The 21,009-nt window shown below is 36.4% G+C and overlaps 1 protein-coding gene across 1 annotated transcript in view; it reads left to right on the plus strand.

Moving 5' to 3' along the window:
- The window catches only part of LOC150102071 (uncharacterized), a 155,441-nt gene that overhangs the window by 111,359 nt on the left and 23,073 nt on the right, over positions 1-21,009 (plus strand). The window contains exon 8 of the mRNA XM_090399963.1: positions 5,825-5,938. Coding sequence (XP_090256089.1) covers positions 5,825-5,938 — 114 coding nt within the window. The remainder of the gene's footprint in view (positions 1-5,824; positions 5,939-21,009) is intronic.

Below are 21,009 nucleotides of genomic sequence, written 5' to 3' on the forward strand. Positions count from 1 at the left end.
TGTTCCTCCTGGACAGACAGTGAACCAACATTTTGATCTCAACATTTTGAGAAGCTTGCATTATAGTATAGTGTGTGACAAAAACAGTCAAAAATGTGGAGTAGCAGAGATTGATTGCACCACAACAATGTTCCAGTTTAAATGGCCTTGTCTCTCTAACAGTTTGTGATGAAAAACAACATAGCAGTTGTTCTCCATCCTTCCTACTCACCCTGATCGCTCTCTCCATGTGACTTTTTTTATTCCCACGGATAAAGAAAACCGTGAAAGGGTAGCGATTCGTTGATGTGGGCAAAGTGAAAGAAAAGTTGTTAGAACTCATAAACAGCATTCCAGTTGAACAGGTCCAAAACTTTTTTCAGCAGTGGAAAAAAATTTTGGGTGAATGCATTGGCTCACATGACGAGAACTTTGAAGGAGACTAGAATATGGTATTATAAACTTTAATAATTTTTTTTAAAACAATAATTCCGGTTTTATTTTTGAGAATCTCCTCTTATGATATCTATAAACTTTTGAACAGGGGTTATAGGATGTAGTCTGGAATTTTTTGTTATATGGAAGATAGGAGGAGAGAACATGGTGCATTCGTAGAAGCTAACTTTGTGAACGATTTAGAAAGGGGTAAGACTATATATATATTTTTTTTTCACAGAGTAGTGAGTGAGTGGAACAGTTTGCTATTGAAGTGGATGGCCTCCCTCAATTAGTCCTTAACTCCCTGGAGATCTCAGATAATAACAGTAATAATAATATTATTATTAAGAGAGACCTCCAGGGAGTCAGAGACTCATCGAGGGAGGCCACATACTACACAAACCAGCTATCATACTTATTCTTGAATTCATTCACACTGCTTGCACTCACAACATCCAATGGCAATCCATTCCAATCATGCACCACCCTATGAGAAAAAAATCTAACCCTCGCCTCCTTCATAGCAACATTCATCAGCTTCCAAGGATGCCCTCTTGTCCTTCCTCCCCTCCCTCCATAAATTGAAAAATTCCATTAATTGAAATTCTGTATAATCCTTTCAGAAGTTTGTAAGTCTCAGTCATATCACCCCTCTTTCTCTTGTTTGCTAGTATCTGCAATCTACAAATTCTCAATCTGCCTTCATAATAAGGATGCTATATTCTTTTCTTTCTATCTTTATTTTAGTTTTTTATATGTATTGAAAATTTATAATTTTCAATACATATAAAAACATATCGAACTACTGTCTACATACATTTATGTAGTCAGTAGTTCGATAGCACCATTAGTTATTTTAATTTCCTTATGCTATATCAACTTTAAGATTGATATACCACTTGCACTCAGTCTCCAAGGTTTGGTTCTTGTCTGTGTATTTCAGTTTAAGTTGACATCTGAAAGCTGTATATATATATACAGTATATATATATATGAGGTCTTCCTTGGAAATTGAGTATGAGTGTGGTTAGTAACTTCAGCCAGCCATTTTTCTATCCCATGCTTCCTCTCCGTTAAATAGTTCCTAAATTTCAGAAAGTTCATGGTCATCCTGGAACAGCCCCTTATCACTCTTCATGATACTTTATCCTGGAAAATTGATACAGTTGAAAGAAAACTTCAAAGTGATTCATGCTCAGCATCTTGAAGATAACTTGTCTACCACTGACAATGCCAGTGGTAGGCAAGTATTTTTTTTATGTTGCTCCCACCCATGAAAGGTTATTTTCTAACTTATAGTAAAATTTCTACTGTGGACTACTGTGGATTTTCTTTCTATTTTTTTATCAATTTTATATATTATTATTATTAAGAGAGACCTCCAAGGAGTCAGGGACTCATCAAGGGAGGCCACATATGACACGCACCAACTATCATACTTATTCTTGAATTCATTCACACTACTTGCACTCACAACATCCAATGGCAATCCATTCTAATCATGCACCACCCTCTGAGAGAAAAATCTAGCCCTTGTCCTCTTCATAGCAACATTCATTCTCAGCTTCCTCTCGTCCTTTCCCCACCCTCCATAAATTGAAATATCCATAATCATCTCTCTCCCTGTTCCCATTCACAGCTACTTTGAGATTATCTAGCAACACTGCCAATTTGTGTTATTAATTCAGTGAAATACAGACATTAGCTGCTTACCTGTGGCATTTGATTATTCATGTTACTCTTTACTGATGGTAGTTAGTTATTTGATATCCCAGACACAGCTTCATCCATTATCTGATCAAGTATACACCTGTGATGATATCTTTGTTTATAAGTGATTACCTTGATGGACCTGTGATTTCAGTCAGGATTTCTCCATGACTGCAGGTCGTAAAGAGTCCAGCTATTCCTGTATTGGGCCTTTCTTCTCCATTTCTTCCAACTTTCTTAATCATTGGGTCTTCCCACCTTAAGGCTGGTCTTCCAGGTTTCCTTTTGTTATCTCTTGGATACCAGTTTGTAACTCTGAATATAAGTGATAGTTTGCCATAATAACAGCACAACTGTTAATTCTCAGATCATCATCAGTTGCATCAGTCTTGGGACTGGTAGCTCAGCAGCAATTTTCTCCATTCTGCTCTGTCATTGGCTTTCTTCTTAACTTCCTGGTAACTCCTCAAACCCATGCTGTCTTTGACTTAGTCAAGAAAGCTTTTCCTTGGTCTGCCTCTTCTTTTCCCCTCTATTTTGCCTTCAGTTATTTTTTTCACAAGTCCATCATGTCGAAGTATATGTCCAAACCACCTATCCCTTCTAATTTTGATCAATTTAATTAGAGTTCTTGTTTCGTTTATCTCTCTCAGGACTTATTGGTTTGATTTTTTTTCTGTCCATTTTATTTTGTTCATGCGGCACCAGCACCACATTTCAAAAGCCTCCAATCTTCTTACATCTTCTCTGCCTAGAATCCAGGTTTCACATCCATACGGTGCAATGCTCCATATCAATGTCTTTACTAATTTTTTTTTTCAATTGTAGGTTGAGGTTTCCTGTTAAAATGCTTTCCATCTTAGAGAATGGGCTTTTGCATTGTTTATTCTTGATCTTATGTCTTTTCTTCTTCTGCTATCTTCTGTTATTAGGCTTCCTAAATATTTAAAGCTTTTCACTTGTTTTATTTGTTTTCCACTAATGTCTACATGCTCTATATTGATAGGGATTTTGCCTGTAACAAAATTAGATTTTAGTCTTATCTGTGTTGATTTTCATTTTATATTTTTCAAAGTTATTATTTAGTAATTCTAGCATTGTTTTTAACGTTCCTCTGTTTTCTGCTACAAGGGCTATGTCATCAGCAAAACTTATGCACATGACTTGCTCACCATTTATCTTTATGCCACTATTTGTTTTATCTTTAGTTTCCTGATTTATTTTATTTTATTTTTTTCTGAAAATCCAAATTGGTCTTCATCCAATAGACAATCTATTTTTGGATAAATTCTATTTTGAATAATTTTTAGCAGAATTTTACTAACGTGGGATTAAAGCTATTGTTCTAAATTGGCTGCATTTCTTTGCATTATTCTTTTTTGGTATTGGTATTAAGGTTGATTTCATAAACTCCTTTGGTATTTCTCCTCTATCATAGATTTGGGCTATTAATTGATAGAGTAAGGTTTTCGTCTCATCACCTAGATTTTATAGCAGTTCTATAGGAATATTGTCTACACCTGGACTTTTTACCTTGCTGATTTCGGACAATGCTTCATCAAATTCTTCTTGCATTATTGGGGGTCCTAGATTATCTTCATTTTGATTTTCTATGCTGATATCAACATCAAGTTTGTCGCTATTATAGAGATTTTCAAGATAATTCTTCCATTCCATTAATATATCCTCAGATTCTATTAGTAATTTTCCGTTTTCATCTTTGATTGCATTGTTTTTGCTGTTCTTATTAAATTTGAAAGTTGGTTTGTTAATTTCTTTATAGGCTTTGTTTTCTTTTTTAAATAATTCATCTATGTTATTACACTGCTCTTCCAGGTATTCTTTTTTGGCTTGTCTACATTTTCTTGTAATTTGAATTTTAAGATATTTGTATTTGGTCACGTCTTCTTTAACAGCATTTTAATATTTTCTTCTTTCATCTGTTATCTCCAATGTTTTCTTTTTTCTTTTTCTGCATTTTTCAATAATTGATTTGATGAATTTGTAATTAACTCTTTAATCATATTCCATTAGTTTTCAATATTATTCTGACTATTTATGTTTTCTGGAATGTTATGATCAGTTGCATCTTGGTATCCTCTCTTTACTCTAATTTTTTCCAGGTTCCATCTTATTGGTTTGTATCTTTGGATTTGTTTCCTATGTTTCAGTTCTGATTTCATTAAGACAAGGTTATGGTCACTACTAATGCCAGCACCTGGATAGCTTTTGCAATTTTTTATTTGGTTTCTGTATCTTTTCTTGACCAATGTATAATCTATTTGAATCCCCAGGTGTATCTTCTTCTTTTTGGAACTTGAAATAGTGTATTTGCTATAACTAACTGTTTTTGTGTACAAAATTCTATTAATTGCTTTCCTCTTTCATTTCTACGTCCAAGACTAAATCTTCCTGAAACATTATCATTGCCCTCTTCTCCAACTATAGCATTCCAATCTCCCATTATTATTATATTGTCTCTGTCTTTAAAGCTGCTCCAGATTTCTTCTGTTTGTTCATAAATTTCTTCTATTTCTTCATCGCTATGTTGTGATGTTGGCATGTAGACCATTATAATATTGAGGTTTACTGGTTCATTTTGAATGCTTATCGCCATGATTCTGTCACTATCGTTAATTATTGTAGTGATTAACTTTCCAACTTTCTTATGAAGCATTATTACAACGCCTGACTCTCCCTTCTTTTCTCCTGAATATATTATCCAAAATTCGCCACTACAGAAATCACCCTGTCCCTCCCATCTCGTCTCACTAATGCCCAGAATGTCTATTTCAAGTCTTTCCATTTCTTTTTTCACATTTTCTATTTTACCTGGTTCTAGCAGTGTTCTTGCATTCGATGTTTCAATATTCGGCTTATTTCTTGTCTTCATTTTTGAATAAGTACCAGGATTTCATTGGCTGTCGACCTGAGAAGCCTGGTTACTTTTCCTTCCAGGTATGACTCCCTCAGTGAAGGCTCCATCGCCGATCTTGACTTCATTTTTAACTTCCATTGCTGCTTTTACTTGGGAATGTAATGTGGTGGTTTCCCCTTGCCTTCCACATCGTAGTATTGTAACATGTATGCTACAGGAGGTTAATACAAGTAGCACTGCTGCCCACTACTATAACTATTAGTGGTTAGTTGAAAGAGGAGGAAACACTCCTAGCCCTCGAGTACTCTAATAGCTTCATGGAAGACCTCCTCCTGGGGTTAGTAAGCAAGAAAAGAGACAGACAGAAAGTTTTAAGTAAAGAATCCTTATTAGGAAGAAAGTTAGTATGAGGGTAGAAGCAGGAAGTGGAAGAGTTAGAGAAAAGTATGACCAAACGCTTTGAAATGATCATACAGGTTAACCCCAGGTTAACCATGCCCCTGCCTGCAAGCCCCATGGGGACCATTCTCAGATAGTGTTAGAAAAATTTAAGGAGCCAAGATCCTTATCTCCACCTTAATCCTGTTGAGTTTTAATCCCACATAAGAAGAACATTCTCTTTCACTTCATTCACACTCTTGGGCAGCACTGAGATAGTGGAAAATGCTGCAGCTTGTAATCACTGTTTTGAATATTAGAGTAGAATCATTTCTGTACTGATTGCTATTTTTACTTTTTTTTTTTTATTCTGGTATAGAATTGCAGTTTAAATTCAAAGCAAACCGTTTTGTATATTCTAATTTTGGATTTTCCCCTTAGACATTAAATTTAGGTAGTCTTCTTCTGGGATTTAGTTACATGCTCTTAAAGCCTCTCAGGTCAGCATTTGTGAAGAAGGGGAAGAAGAAAAAAGAAATAACCCTCTCTATTGGTGTAAGTTGTTAATATTTTAAAAATTGGAAATTAAAGTATCACTAAGTTTCTGCGAATTATTCTAACATAGAATTGAGTAATAAATATGTAATTGATTCTTACATATGTAGTTCTTTCCAGTAAGAAAATAATAAAACATCATTACTGTTAACAGTCATGTTAATATTGATAAAATTATGATGTCAGTGAATAAATAATAGTTGCAATCACGACTTCCTGTCTACTAAAACCCCAAGATCCCTAACCTCATCAGTTTCTTCAAGGATAATCCCACCATTATAATATGCCATTGGACATCTAACACACCAAGGTGTGTTAGTTGTCCACGACCTTACATTTATTAACATTGAAATGACAGCCATTTTCATGTGCTCACAATTTCAGCCTATTCAAATCATTCTGCAAGTACTGCATAACAGCACTCCTGATCACTCTACCTATTTTTCCATCATCAGCAAACCGCTATATGTTACAGTCAAATCTTTCCCAATGTCATTACCCTTATCTTTTTATTGCTGATTTTCATACCAAATTTATTACAACAGTTTTTCAGCTTAGTCAGGGAATCTTGCAGACATGTACTGGAGTATAAAGTAGAACTGAGATTAATATCTCCAGTTGTCATATCAGGTTTATCACAACTTTACTTCATAATGTGATCCATAGAGATGATGAATAACAGTGGATATAATGTGCACCATTGTCTCACACCTGATTTAACATCAAACCATCTTCCTGTACCTTCAATTTTAACTGCTGACTTAGAACTCAAATATAGACTATTGCTCAATATAGTGTCTCATTTCCACCATGGTACTGTAGGTACTGTAATTGGTTTGAAGAGTTTTTCTCTTGGCACCTTTTTTTTTTTTTTTTTTTTAGATATATTGGGTTGGCAAATAAGTTCGTACGGTTTATGCGTTAGTACAAGTTTACGGTGCTTCTCCTGTTGCTATTGTGCAGTTGAAAGGTGACATTTCACATAACCTTTCAGTGAATTTTCATTCGGTCTACTTCAGTTGCATGTGTATAACATATTTTTAGAAATAGAAGGAAATAACGTACATTATCGGCATATTTTGCTTTTTTATTTGAAAATAGGCAAAAGAGCTGCGGAGGCCCATAAAAAAATAGGCAGCGTATATGGGGGATAGTGCCTTAACAGAACGCATATGCCAAAAGTGGTTTGCCAAATTCTGTTCTGGAGATTTCAACGTCAGTGATGCGCCTCACGCCGGTTGCCAGACCAAGGTTGATTCGAGTGTTGTGAAGGAGACCTTCGACAAAAATCTGTCACAAACAGTGCGGGAGATTGCTGCAGTACTGAACATATCCCATACAAGTGTTGAAAACCATTTGCACAAGCTGGGATATGTTTCAAAACTTCAATGTTTGGGTACCGCATCAATCGACTGAGGCCAATATGACTGCTCACATATCCAGCTGTGATTCACTGCGACGTCGCCAAGAAAATGACCCATTTTTGAAAGGATGATTATGGGAGATGAAAAATGGATCATGTACGATAACGTGGTACGTAAAACGTCATGGGGGCACAAGAGTGAACCACCGCAAACAATATCGAAAGCGGGATTGCACCCAAAGAAGATCATGCTCTTTGTGTGGTGGGATTATAAAGGTGTTACCGTCAGGCAGGATGATTGATTCAACTGTCTATTGCTCACAGTTAATGCAACTGGCCCGTGCAGTTAGCACAAAACGTCCTGAATTGGCAAATTGGAAAGGAGTTGTCTTTCATCACGACAATGCCAGATCCCACACATTGTTAACAGCCCTGAGTAAATTGTTACGTCTTGGCTGGGATGTTTTGCCACATCTTCTGTATTCACCGGACCTGCCACCTTCCGATTACCACTTATTCTGATCGTTGCAGAATTCTCTGAACAGGAAAACCTTTGCTAATGAGGAGGCTGTCAAAAGACACCTGGATCAGTTTTTCGTCAGTAAACTTCAGGAGTTTTATGAACGCAGCATAATGAAGTTAGTAGACAGATGGCAAGAGGTCATTGATAAAGAGGGTCAATATATAACTGACTAGTATGTATTATATATATTAAATAAAATGTGTTTCATTCCACTCTGAAAAACCGAACGAACTTATTTGCCAAACCAATACAAAACTTAATTATATGTCCTTGTTATATTCCCAAGATTCTCAACTTTGTCTTAAAGTGAAAATCTGATCCTGACACTCTATTTGGCCTAATTACAGCTTGTTCTTCCCTAAGCATCCCTTTCACAGTGTTTTTTAGTCTTTTCTCAAGTATACTTGCAAAATATAATCAGAAATACGTAGTCGAAAAATTCCTCTGTAATTCTCACATTCAGTTTTATTTCCCTTTTTATTGATTGGAACTGTGAAAACTATACCCCCATCATCTGGAATTTGACCCTCTGATGAAGTCTTCTGAATTATGCAGTATAGACGTCATTAAGGTTTTTTTACCTTTATATTTGTGCATTTCTGGTCGTCATATACTCCATTTCAACATTTCAGTTTTTTTAAAAGCTTTTCTACCCAAGTTAAAGGTATTCTAGATACCTGGAGTAAATATGTAGAAAGGGTTCTAAATGAAACAAGCATGACAGCACAGCAATAGAAAAGACTCAACAGGAATACATATCAATACTTGATGTAGAAAAGTTATCAAAAACCCAAAATATGAAAAGGCAACACCTTTTAGGATGTTAAGATACATATCAGAAATTTGAAATGCACATAGCTGATTCTTTGGTGTCATCTTTTATCACCTTAGATTCCTTTTAGTCTTCCCATTACTTTTGTTTAATTAGTTTTACACAGCGCTTTGCTTTCTTACATTTTTCTATGTATTTAACACATTAACTGCCACGTGAGTTGTATTTAACTCATGCTAGTTTTGAGCCAGGGGCCTCGTGAAGTATATATAACTCACAGGTCTCTTTACCTTGGGAGCCGCGTGGTGCGCAGGCAACTTGTGCTGCCATGCTGTAATATACATGCTATGTGATGGGTGGTCTCCTGCAGTTGGTTTGTGAAAATCTTACTTGTTAATGTTCTTATTGTTACAATTAATATTGACAATTTAATTCTAAAAACGTGAATCAAATGAATAGAAGTCAATAAATTTTGTTTTTCTATTTATTTTTACCTTTAAATTACACTTAAGTCTGACAAGTCAAGAAAAACGTTTTACCCTTTGAACTATTTTTCAAATTTTCACATTACTAATTTTCAAGTTTTTATATTACTGTTTTTTTTTTTATGTATGTTTTAGGAAAAAGCATTCTACACAAAAGTACACATTACATTTGCTGCATTTCCATGCTGTCTGTTTACATCTTTTCATGACATCTCCACATCGTTTCTCAGCTTGTGTTTTTTCATAGCACACAGTAAATCTTCTTCTGAATGTTTGTGAAAGAACAAGTCACAGATCGTGATGGAAGGGACGGCACTGCAGTAGGTGTTTCATCTGTCTGGAGCAGTTTTAGGCAAACTTGTTCTTTGAATTTTGTGATCAAGATCTTTCTTTTTGTTGACAACTGTGTAGAGAGCAAGTGAGTTCACCAAAGTTGCAGCAAAAATCACATACAACTCGCGTGAGTTGCATATAACTCACACACAGAAAACAATAAAAAAATAACAAATTTTTCATTAAATTAGAAAGGATCGTTTTGGTTTCAAAGTTTTTATTCTATTTTTGTAATAAAACACTGTGGCCCCAAGGAAAAAAAAATTTTTTTTTTTTTCTAGTGTGGCAGTCAATGTGTTAATAGCACTTGTTGACTTACTTGCCAGAAACTTTTGATATGCTTTGCCTCTTTAGAGTCCAACATGGAGTTCTGATTTTCCTATCATTGCAGACAACTTCACCATGTGCCTCTCTGGCTGAATTAGTCAGTGTTATTCTCTGTTTCATTTCAGTCTCCGAGGTTTAGTTCTTGTTTTCAACTCGATATGTCTCTCTCTCTTTTTTTTCCTCCTCATATAATGTTTGTGCATTTGAGTCTACAGTTTATCTTTGAAAGGTGCTCAACTTTGATTCACTTTAAAACTTTCCTGCTCAAAACTAAATGATAATCACTTCCTGTTTCAAATTTTCTGTATTCTTGTGTCTTAAACTAGTGAGGAAAACATTCCTATCTACAATAAATGGTCAATGAGACTTTCTTGTTTTGGCATGTTTCTCTCTATATGAATTTGTGTGTATCTCTAAGTTGAAACGTGGTGCTAGTAATAATTGGTCCATTTCCTGAACAGAGAAATCTAGCAGGTGCTTACCATTATTATTAATTTTTGCTCTTTTCTTCCAATTTTCCCCGAACATTGCTTGTAATCAAGTAGCCAAATTTCATGGTAATATTTAATACTTATTTTGTGGAAAACGATATAGATCATTAGGCAGGAAGGTGAAAATGCACTGAATGATAATGAAGTATGTACTTGCTGAATTTCTGTTCAGGACATAGATTAGTCATTACTTATACCATATTCTGACATATGATGCACAAATTCACATGGAAAGAAAATTTAAGAAACATTTGTGTAGTACTATCGTGGTATTAGTATTATTTAAGGCTGATTGTAGATGGAAGAGATTCTCTGACCTCAAATTTAGTGAAATATCTGACAAACATGATGACACCACACACATAGGAAAAATAGAATCATTTATAAAGTATAGTTTCTTAGTAAGTTTTGATATAGTCAACCTCTTCACCAAGAAATGACACAGTGGATCTTCTTGAAAACCTTTTTCCCAACACTTTTTTTTCATTTATCAAGGCAAATATTGGGAACAAAAAGGACTTGCCATGGGTTCCCCCTTCTCTCCAGCTTTAGCCAACCTTTTTATGGAAAATTTTGAAACAAATGCTTTAAAAACTATCAATAAAAACCTTTGGCTACATTTTGTAGGTGATATTTTCATCATTTGGCCAGGAACAGTAGTTGAACTGATTGCTTTTAAAGAATATCTAAACGATTCGCATCCAAACATAAAATTCACTATAGAACTAGAATAACATAAAAAATTACCTTTTCTTGTCTTTATAGAAAAAAACGAAGAAGAAAAAAGGTTATCCTTTTCCATATACAGAAAGTTGACCACAACAGGAAGATTTCTTAATGCTGCCTCACACCACCATCCATTGTAAAAAATAGCCATAATTAAAACCTTGAGAGATAGAGCATACAATATATCCAGCACACAGAAGACTTAATGGTTTTGAATCCAAGACAATCAAAAAAAAAAAAAAAAAAATCTTAATACAACTCCCTTATCAAAACAAGATTTCAAGAATGCAATCACGCTGCCATACATCAAGAATGTCGTGGACAAATTGGCTACATTGCTCTTCAAATACAACATACAAGTGGCTTTTCTTCCCTGACAAAAAATATCAAGATTCCTACATCCACCAAAATGAATGAAACTTGTTGGGGTTTTTATTCTTTTATTTTTTATTGTTTAATAAACGTGGTCTCAATACCGAAAACTATCTCCAGAAGTTGTTAACATTATACAATCACAAATCGCCCAGGTATTAAACACTGCTTTCACATATTGGGTGAGGCCCCTAAAAGCTATCTCAAAATGCTTGACTCAATACAGAGGAGAGCAATTAGACTTATTAATGACCCATCTCTTACCAGCTCACTCCTCCCACCCACTTTTGCTCAGATGTTTGTTTTCTGCAATATGTATATTCTACAAATATTTCCATGGTAAATGTTCATCTGAAATAACATCAATAATTCCCCCACTTAGTACTAGGCTTGTTGGAACACGTGCACTTGCTGCTCAACATCCCTTCACAGTGCACCTTGAAACAAACAGAACAAGTTTCTTTTCCTCCTTCATCCTTACATCTGCTATGTTGTGGAACAGTCTTCCCTCTGTTGTGTTTCCCAAGGAATACAATATACAGTCTTTTAAATCAAATGTAAACAAGTTCCTCCTTTCCCAACCCACTACCCATATACAGTACTAATGTGCTGTATATTAGTGGTAGTAGTTTTGTACTCGACCTGATTAAAAAAACATGCTAAGGAAGAAGTATAAGTTCAGAAAGTCCTGAGAAAAAAATTATTTTCAAATTAAAATGTTTATTATTGACACATTTCACTTGAAATTAGTTAATAATGGTATGTTGCATTATATTATGGGTGAATTATATTATATACTATAATACATTATATTATAGTATGTCTCTGGGATGCTTTAGTGGTACAGTAGATTCTGGTTAATTGGGACACGTCGGGACCTGATCATTTTGGCCCAATTTAATTTAATAAATAATAAAGTTATTAATAAATAATAAATTTATAAATTTATTAAAATATTAAAAGAATTAATAAAATTTAATTTAATAAAAAGGTGTGCCAATTTTTTATTAAATTACTCTGGAGAAAGATGTTGAAAGTAATTTAATAAAAAGGTGGCAACTTTTTGGCAACTCCTATAGGTAAAGATGACCTTGCCATTGCTTCTGCGTGGTATCTCCACTATTGGGCCTGGCTACCACCGAAGAGACCTCAATAAAGGTCAAAACTAGTCTGGGTAGTGGCCCTTCCCTTAATGCATAACATTATACATATCTGCAAGGAGATGTGTTTTGCATTATGGGAGATACTGAGATAGGAGTGATGTTAGCTTGGTCCACCTTTGCTACGAGTTTCCTGGTATTGTACTACCTTACCCCAGTCCTAAAGATATTTTCAGGTGCAAACTTTGTTTGCTCACACTTGGATAAAGAACACTTTCAAGGGTCTACTAAGGTAGAAGTGGAGGAATTTTTTGAGGCTTTAGAGAAAGCAGCTGACACAATGAAAAAGGAAAAGTTGATCCTTTGTGGGGATCTAAATACCAGAGTAGGAAATGATTGTCAGACATACAAAAATATTTTGGGAAAATTTGGAGAAAAGAGCAAAGCTAATAATAATGGCAAATAACTGTTGGATAGTGATCACCATTTAGTCTTGAGCAGGATAAAATTGAATTTCATATTGAAAAGAAGAACATGTGAGAAAGTTTTAAAGCGAATAAAAGTTGAGCAGCTCAGATATGAACTGTAGACTCAACTTTTATTTGCTTTAAAACTTTCTCACATGTTCTTCTTTTCAATATGAAATTCAATTTTATCCTGCTCAAGGCTAAATGGTGATCACTTCCAATTTCAAATCCTCTGTACACTCTGATCCTGCACCAGGGAGAAAATATCAACAATAACATAGTCAATGAGACTTTTCTTATTCCTTGCCTCTTTCTTCTCTCCATGTGAATTTGTGCACATTTTTCATTCAAGAAAAAAATGAAAGAGTTTGAGAACAGGAACCAAACCTTGGAGATTCAGTGGCAAACCCAACACTGATAGATTCAGCCAGAGAGGCATGGTGAGGTTGTCTGTAAGGATAGAAAAATCAGAACTCCATGGTGGACACAAAGAGGCAGTAAAAAAAATGAAGAAAGCATATCAAAAGTTCCTGGCAAATAAGTCAGCTTGTGCTTTTAGAGAATATAGAGACAAATGTAAGAAAGCTAAACACTGTGTAAAACTAGCTAAACAAAAGTAATGGGAAGACTTCGGTAATAACATAGAAAATAAATATCAAGAAGGTGGCAAGATATTCTGGAGGTTGTTGACGAAGCTTAGAAATGGAGGAAAGAGTACTGTAAAAGGAGTTAGAGATGATAAAGGTGATATGAAAACAGAAGAAAAAGATATCCTCTTGGTGTGGAGTAATTACTTTGAAAAACTGCTAAATGAAACAAGCAGTGATGACAGCACAGTGGTAAAAAACACTCAACAGGCATGTAGTCAGGAATACATACTTGAAGTAGAAAAAGCCTGAAACATGGAAAGGCAGCGGGAGTAGATGATATTCGACCAAAAATGCTAAAGTATGGAGGTATAAAAGTCTTACAGTGGCTGCACTGCATAGTTCAGAAGGCCTGGACAGAAGAACGAATTCCAGATGATTGGAACACAGCTCTCATAGTTTCCATATATATATATATATAAAGGGAAATAAAACTGAATATGAGAATTACAGAGGTATTTCTCTACTTAGTGTTCCTGGTAAGATATATGCAAGTATACTTGAGAAACAGTTGAGAAGGATTGTGGAAGAGAAGCTTGATGAAGAACAAGTTGGATTCAGATCAAATAGAGGCTGTCAGGATCAGATTTTCACTATATGACAAATAGTTGAGAAATCATGGGAATATAACAAAGATCTGTATTTAAGTTTTATAGATCTGGAAAAGGCATATGAAAAGATACCAAAAGAGAAGCTATTCAAAACGCTACAGTTATATGGTGTCAATGGGGCATTATATCAAGCAATTCTTAGTCTTTATTTGAGTTGTAAGTTAGCAGTTAGAATTAAAGGAAGTACAGGAAGATGGTTTAATGTTAAATCTGGTGTGAGACAAGGATGTACATTATCCCCTCTGTTATTCATTATCTTTATGGATCACATTATGAAGGAAAGTGATATTAAACCTGATATCAAAATTGGAGATGTTAATCTCAGCTCTTTGCTTTATGCAGATGATGTTATACTTATCAATAAATCCGCTACGTCTGCAAGATTCCCTGATTAAATTGAATAACTGTTGTAATATATTTGGTATAAAGGTCAGCAATAACAGTATCTAGACAATGAAAATAGGCAGAAACATTGAAAATATCAACTGTATTGGGAATGGAGAACTTATAGAAGAAGTAATGCATTTCAGCTACTTAGGCACGATTTTTAGTGAAGATGGTAAATTAAATATGGAAATAGACAACAGAATCAACAAAGCTGGTATGGTTGGAATTCAACTGAATAAATTTATATGGAATAAGAGAGAAATTAGTCAAAACACTAAATTAGCTATATACAATACACTATTCAAACCAATTTTAACTTACGGGTCTGAGAGCTGGGTTAGAATTAAAACACTTGACCAAAGACTAGAGATAGCAGATATGAGAGAGTCCTGAGAAAGATTAAGGGCATGAACAGACGGCATTGATATCATATTATAACCGAGGATATTAGGAAAGAACTTGACATGTTCTTAGGAAAGAACATGACAGATGTGAGTGTCCTGAGAAAGATTAGAGGCATGAACAGATGGTATCAATGGCAATATCATATTAAAAACGAGGATATTAGGAAAGAACTTGACATTGTCAGCATCCAGGAATGCATTAGCAGAGCTAATTTCAAGTGGTATGGTCGCTTAAACAGAATGAAAGAGGAAAGATTAGCAAAATAAGTGTTCTCTGCCCAGTTGGCAGGAAAAGGACCCAGAGGAAGATCAATATATAGGTGGATTGATACAATAGAAAGTGCCTTAGAAGATAGAAATATAAGATCTGATAATGTTGGAGTCTTAACAGGTAACAGACTGATTTGGAGGAAAATTGTAGATAGGAAGTTAGTAATGATGTGAATTTTTTATGTAGTACTATCATATCCTGTACATCCCTTGAGGAATTTGATGATGATGATGACCCATCCTCTAAACTAGCTCCTCTTGCTTCTTTTTTAACATGACCATGTGGCACACTCCATTTCCAATTATAATGGAGAACTACTGATGTAGGGTGTACTCAATGTCAGGATCCTTACCTCCACTCTCCTGTTGTTGAGATGCTCCATGTTTTCCATGGCATGTCCATTCTTCTCGCAGTTTATCTTGCTGTTGTATCAAGTGTGCAATCGTAGATTTAATTCCCCCATTTATCTCTTCCAGACGACAATGACTGGTATTGGGTGAGTGACATTTGATTTGGTTTATTGAGGCAATGTTTCCAGCTAATGTCAAATCTTTACTTGGAATCTTTGTAAGGGTCAAAAATTTTACATAATTAAAATTAAACAGAATTATTTGAAAACAGATCACTGAAAAATCTACACTTTTCTGATTAGGTGTTAGCTCAGTATAAAAGATGACAAGTACATGCAAATGACACTATATTAGAAACTATTCCTATTAGAAGGTAATACACTATATAAGCTGAGTCTGTGAGAGGAATGGTGACTCATTCACATGCATTACCTAAAACACATGTGGGACAAAACTGAGTCATTTACAAGCTTCAGTTTGGCATAATATTACCTTTGCTCTCTTTGTGCCAATAATTCTTAAACCACCAACCATTTATAAGCAATTACTCAGAGGGATAATCATGAATCTGCAGTCTCCTGTCCCAAATAAGTGGAGGAAACTCGGATAATTTTCTGGATTTGGTTTTGTTCTTTAGCATGTTCACATGGAAGTGTTTCACACAATTATCATATCCACGGGTCTTCTAATTACCATTTATGTGCCACTTCTACTTTGAGCGGGTGGGCTCACTGACACAAAGTTTACAGCATATTAATAGCAACTCTTTTGGTAGAATTTTATTTGAAGTTAGCATTTGTGATCTGTTTTAATGACATTGAAAATTTCAAATGCAATTGAACAAACACTTATTTCATGTAATTGAAAATTTGGACAAATATTAGGACAATTGTTATTAAGATGAAAAGCCAAACAGCTATTTTTTGTGGCGAGGTTAATTAAATTAAGGGGATAAAAATCCCTTATTATTTTACAGCCAGTATGCGAAACTGTAAGATCAAAAACTACGATCTAAGAGTTTCATGCCGAAGAACTATCAGCGAATCCAAGCGTAAGTGACCACCTGGTAGTTCTTCGGCATGAAACTCTTAGATCGTAGTTTTCGATCTTACAGTTTCGCATGGTGGCTGTAAAATAATAAGGGATTTTTATTCCCTTAATTCAATTGTTATTAGTCAGATACTGTGTTTGGCAGTATAACAAATGGTTTTGCTTGAGTCCATACAGCGTAGTTTCTGTGCGAGCGGGATGTGTTTCATTAGGTAGTGCTGTTTTTATCCATTTATCTCTAATTCCACTATTTGTTGACAAATATATTACACAGACTGGAAATATCTCTGTACCTTATTCAGTAATACAATAAAACTACTTGTTTTTCTTACGTCTGCTGGGGAGGCCATGTTATTCACTATATAGGGACAGCTGCTTTCAGTCTTCAGACAATATGTACATAGGGAGTAAAAATTTATCTATTCCTAACTGAAAATGAATCCTATAATAATATTATTATTTTACATCATCTCTATGGTGTCCAGAGACTCATTGCGGGAGACCCAAATTAACCATTATACACAAATCCTATCATACCTCTATATTCTATAAGTAGAATGCATCCAATGCAAGCCAACACATAACAAGCACAATGAATTTACAAGATGATTTGGTCCTCTGTCAATCCACATGTATTCCTGACCCACAGGAATCAGCATTATTAGATCATAGAATAATCCCCTCTCTATAGTTATTTACTGAGCTAGCAATGTATACAGTTGCTGTTTCTTATTCATTAGTGATTTATATTTTGCAAACAAATCCCTTTTTATCTGTATTCATAAGTTTTTTGTTTTGTTTTGTTTTTAATTATGCCCCATCATAAATGCAAATGTGAAAGTGTACAGTTTATAGGATCACGTATTCTTCACTCCATCCCCTAAATACTTATGCCTATATCACAGATATAAATTATTCATGATCCATTTTACAGTACTGAAAGTATTTTTATTCACGCCTATTCTTTCTCTTCCTTATATTTGCTATTCTTTACATCTTTTAGTAAATCAAGTATAGTAACTAATAATCAAATATATCATTCTTTTTAATTATTGATTTTTAATATGTTCTGAAAAGAATATTCCTTTCTCTCCCCCTCCCCCTTCCCTCATACGGGATCAGTTACAATCAAAAAACCGTCACAAAAAGTGGCATGTCTAATGACACAAAATTGCCGGTTAGGTTTGCAGCAAGAGAACTACGATCACCCTGATATGAACAGTTAAGATTTATCTTAAATAACCAATGGTCTAGTTAAATGGATTCTACAGTATTTAATTTATACTTAGAAAATATTTATGATTAGGAACTGTCATTAACACTATCATTCATCATAATTTTTATTTTTTGTACTCTGTATTATATCCCCCCACCCCCCCCCCCCCCCACCCCCCCCCCCCCCCACCCCCCCCCCCCCCCACCCCCCCCCCCCCCCACCCCCCCCCCCCCCCACCCCCCCCCCCCCCCACCCCCCCCCCCCCCCACCCCCCCCCCCCCCCACCCCCCCCCCCCCCCACCCCCCCCCCCCCCCACCCCCCCCCCCCCCCACCCCCCCCCCCCCCCACCCCCCCCCCCCCCCACCCCCCCCCCCCCCCACCCCCCCCCCCCCCCACCCCCCCCCCCCCCCACCCCCCCCCCCCCCCACCCCCCCCCCCCCCCACCCCCCCCCCCCCCCACCCCCCCCCCCCCCCACCCCCCCCCCCCCCCACCCCCCCCCCCCCCCACCCCCCCCCCCCCCCACCCCCCCCCCCCCCCACCCCCCCCCCCCCCCACCCCCCCCCCCCCCCACCCCCCCCCCCCCCCACCCCCCCCCCCCCCCACCCCCCCCCCCCCCCACCCCCCCCCCCCCCCACCCCCCCCCCCCACAGAAAAGCTAAAATGGAATACGAAAAGAAATTGGCCATGTAATCCAAAAGAAAGAATGAATGTGGAAGAATACCTTTATTGAATGCAGATGGTACACGAGTGTTGGAAGCTAAGGAGATTGTTCAGTTAATGAGTGCTCACTTTGCTAAGATATATCAACCAGTAGTACGGTGCTACTGCTATGTTGGATGAAGAGTTAGAAGTTCATGAAAATGAAGTTGAAGAACTTTTGCATAACCTGGAAAAGAATTTGTCAATAGGGACAGATGGAATATCTGTCCATTTGTCAAAGGAATGTTCAGCGGAATTGGCTAGGCATTTCACACATTTGTATAACTTGAGTCTCAGCTCAGGAATGATACCACGGGAATGGAAGGAATTTAATATAGTTCCATTGCACAAGGGTGGTGCAAAAAAATGGATGTTTCTAACTACTGACCTATTAGTATTTCTGGTGTGGTAGTGAAGATTTTAGAGAAGTTAGTAAGAACTCACATACAGAAATGGGTAGAGCAAGGAACAGCATGGGTTTACTAAAGGAAGGTCATGTTTTAGCATAATTGCTCATATTTTATAACAATGTTACTGCCTATTTGGATAAAGGAAATGGATACACTATGATAATGTTGGATTTTTCTACCACACTATAGGCTGTTGCGTAAACTGGAGAATATGGGATTGGAACATAATCTATTGACTTGGATCAGGGGATGGTTAACAGACAGATATCAAAAAGTGGTATACAGTGGGTGTGAATCTGCCAGATTTAAGGTAACCAGTGGTGTACCTCAGGGTTCAGTCCTTGGGCCATTATTGTTCAATCTATACATTAATGACTTCAAACAGGGTCTATCATCTGATTTGCAATTGTTTGCTGATGATGCGAAGATAGGCAGGGCAATAGGGATGCTACTGATATTCAGCAATTACAAAATGATTTGAATAGACTGGAAATCTGGGCAAACAGAAATGGCTGTCAGTTTAATGTTAGTAAGCGTAAAGTTATGCACTTTGGCGTGATTAGAGATCCAGCAGCATATTATATTAGCTGGGTTATGCTACAAGAAACTGAGGAGGCAAGGGATCTTGGTGTATTGGTGGATAATAGTAAAAGTTGCAAATACAATTCAGAGGATAATTTCTATGCTGAAGCAAACCTTGACATGTAAGGATAAGGAAGTAATTTTGCCTCTTTATAAGGCTTTGATAAGACCACACTTGGATTACTGTGTGCAGATTTGGTCTCCCGGGTTTCAAGGGGATAAAGAAGGAGTGGAAAGGGTACAAAGAAGAGTTACAAAGATTATATCCATATTATGGGATTTAGATTATGAGGACAGATTGCGAGTATGTGGATTACAGGCTCTGGTTAACAGGAGAAAGAGGGGTATGATAGAGGTCTATAAACTTTTGAATGGGTGGTATAGCATTTCAAATGATGAAATTTTTCATTATATGGAAGGCGGGGAGAGAACACGGCGGCATCCATGGAAGTTAAGGTTGTTCTCAGTCAAGAAAGGGGTAAGAGTTAGGTTTTTCTCTCAGAGAGTAGTGAGTGAGTGGAATAATTTCCCCTTAGGGTTAGTGAGTGCATCTAGTGTAAATGAATTTAAGTGAAGGTATGATAGCTGGATTCGATAATTTACAGCCTCCCTCGATGAGTCTTTGACTCTCTGGAGGTCTCAGATAATAATAATAATGCTGATGAGCTACACTTGAGTGGATTCGAAGTTAGGTGTCTAGAGAGAACTTTGTTCACTGAAGATGTAGAAGTGCAAAGTCAGGAAAACTAAAGAAATTAGGGCAGGCGCAGGTGAGTATGCGTGAAGGCACCCATGAAGCGAATGAGTGGGTGAACAAAAAATAAGAAATTGGTGTTTTCAGGCAACAATATTAAATGGGGTAGTCAATTCTAGGTAGTTGTGTGCCTAAGTGAATGCTAGTTTCTATATACTAATGCCCAAAGTATTAAGAATAAGAGGGAGACATTTTTGGCATTGGTTAATGCAGCCATGCCAAAATTTATAGGCATTAATGAAATTTGGCTAATTAACAGCAAATGATGTACAAGAGTGGGTCTGAAAAGTTCTCGGCCTAACAATGAAAAAAAAAACGAATTTATAATTTCAAAATTATTTTTATTTTCAACATAATCTCCCTTAAGACTAAGTGATATGGTGAATTGAAGTCTCATGCATAGTAATAAATCGACACACAAAATCAGTTTTATTTTTGTTAAAATGCTCCAAGCACTGTTCCGAGATTTTCATGCAAGTGCGTTTTTGATCTGCTGTGAGCAAGCACGGCACCCATCTTGCGCAAAGCTTTTTCATATGCAATTCTTCATGCAAAATATATCCTACATTTTCTTTTGAAATGCCTATAGTCTCAGCAAACAGACAAAACTTTTGCTTCAGACAGCTGAATAAAACAAACTACTTGATAGAATGACTTGCAATTTCACATGGATGCTTATGACAGATGTACCAACTTAAAATCTTGTCGATAGTGTTGCTATCTATGGTC

This window comes from Typopeltis vanoorti, chromosome 11 (assembly GCF_054136105.1).
Source record: "Typopeltis vanoorti isolate ZY-2024b chromosome 11, IOZ_Tvanoo_1.0, whole genome shotgun sequence".
Classification (NCBI taxonomy): Eukaryota; Metazoa; Arthropoda; class Arachnida; order Uropygi; family Thelyphonidae; genus Typopeltis; species Typopeltis vanoorti.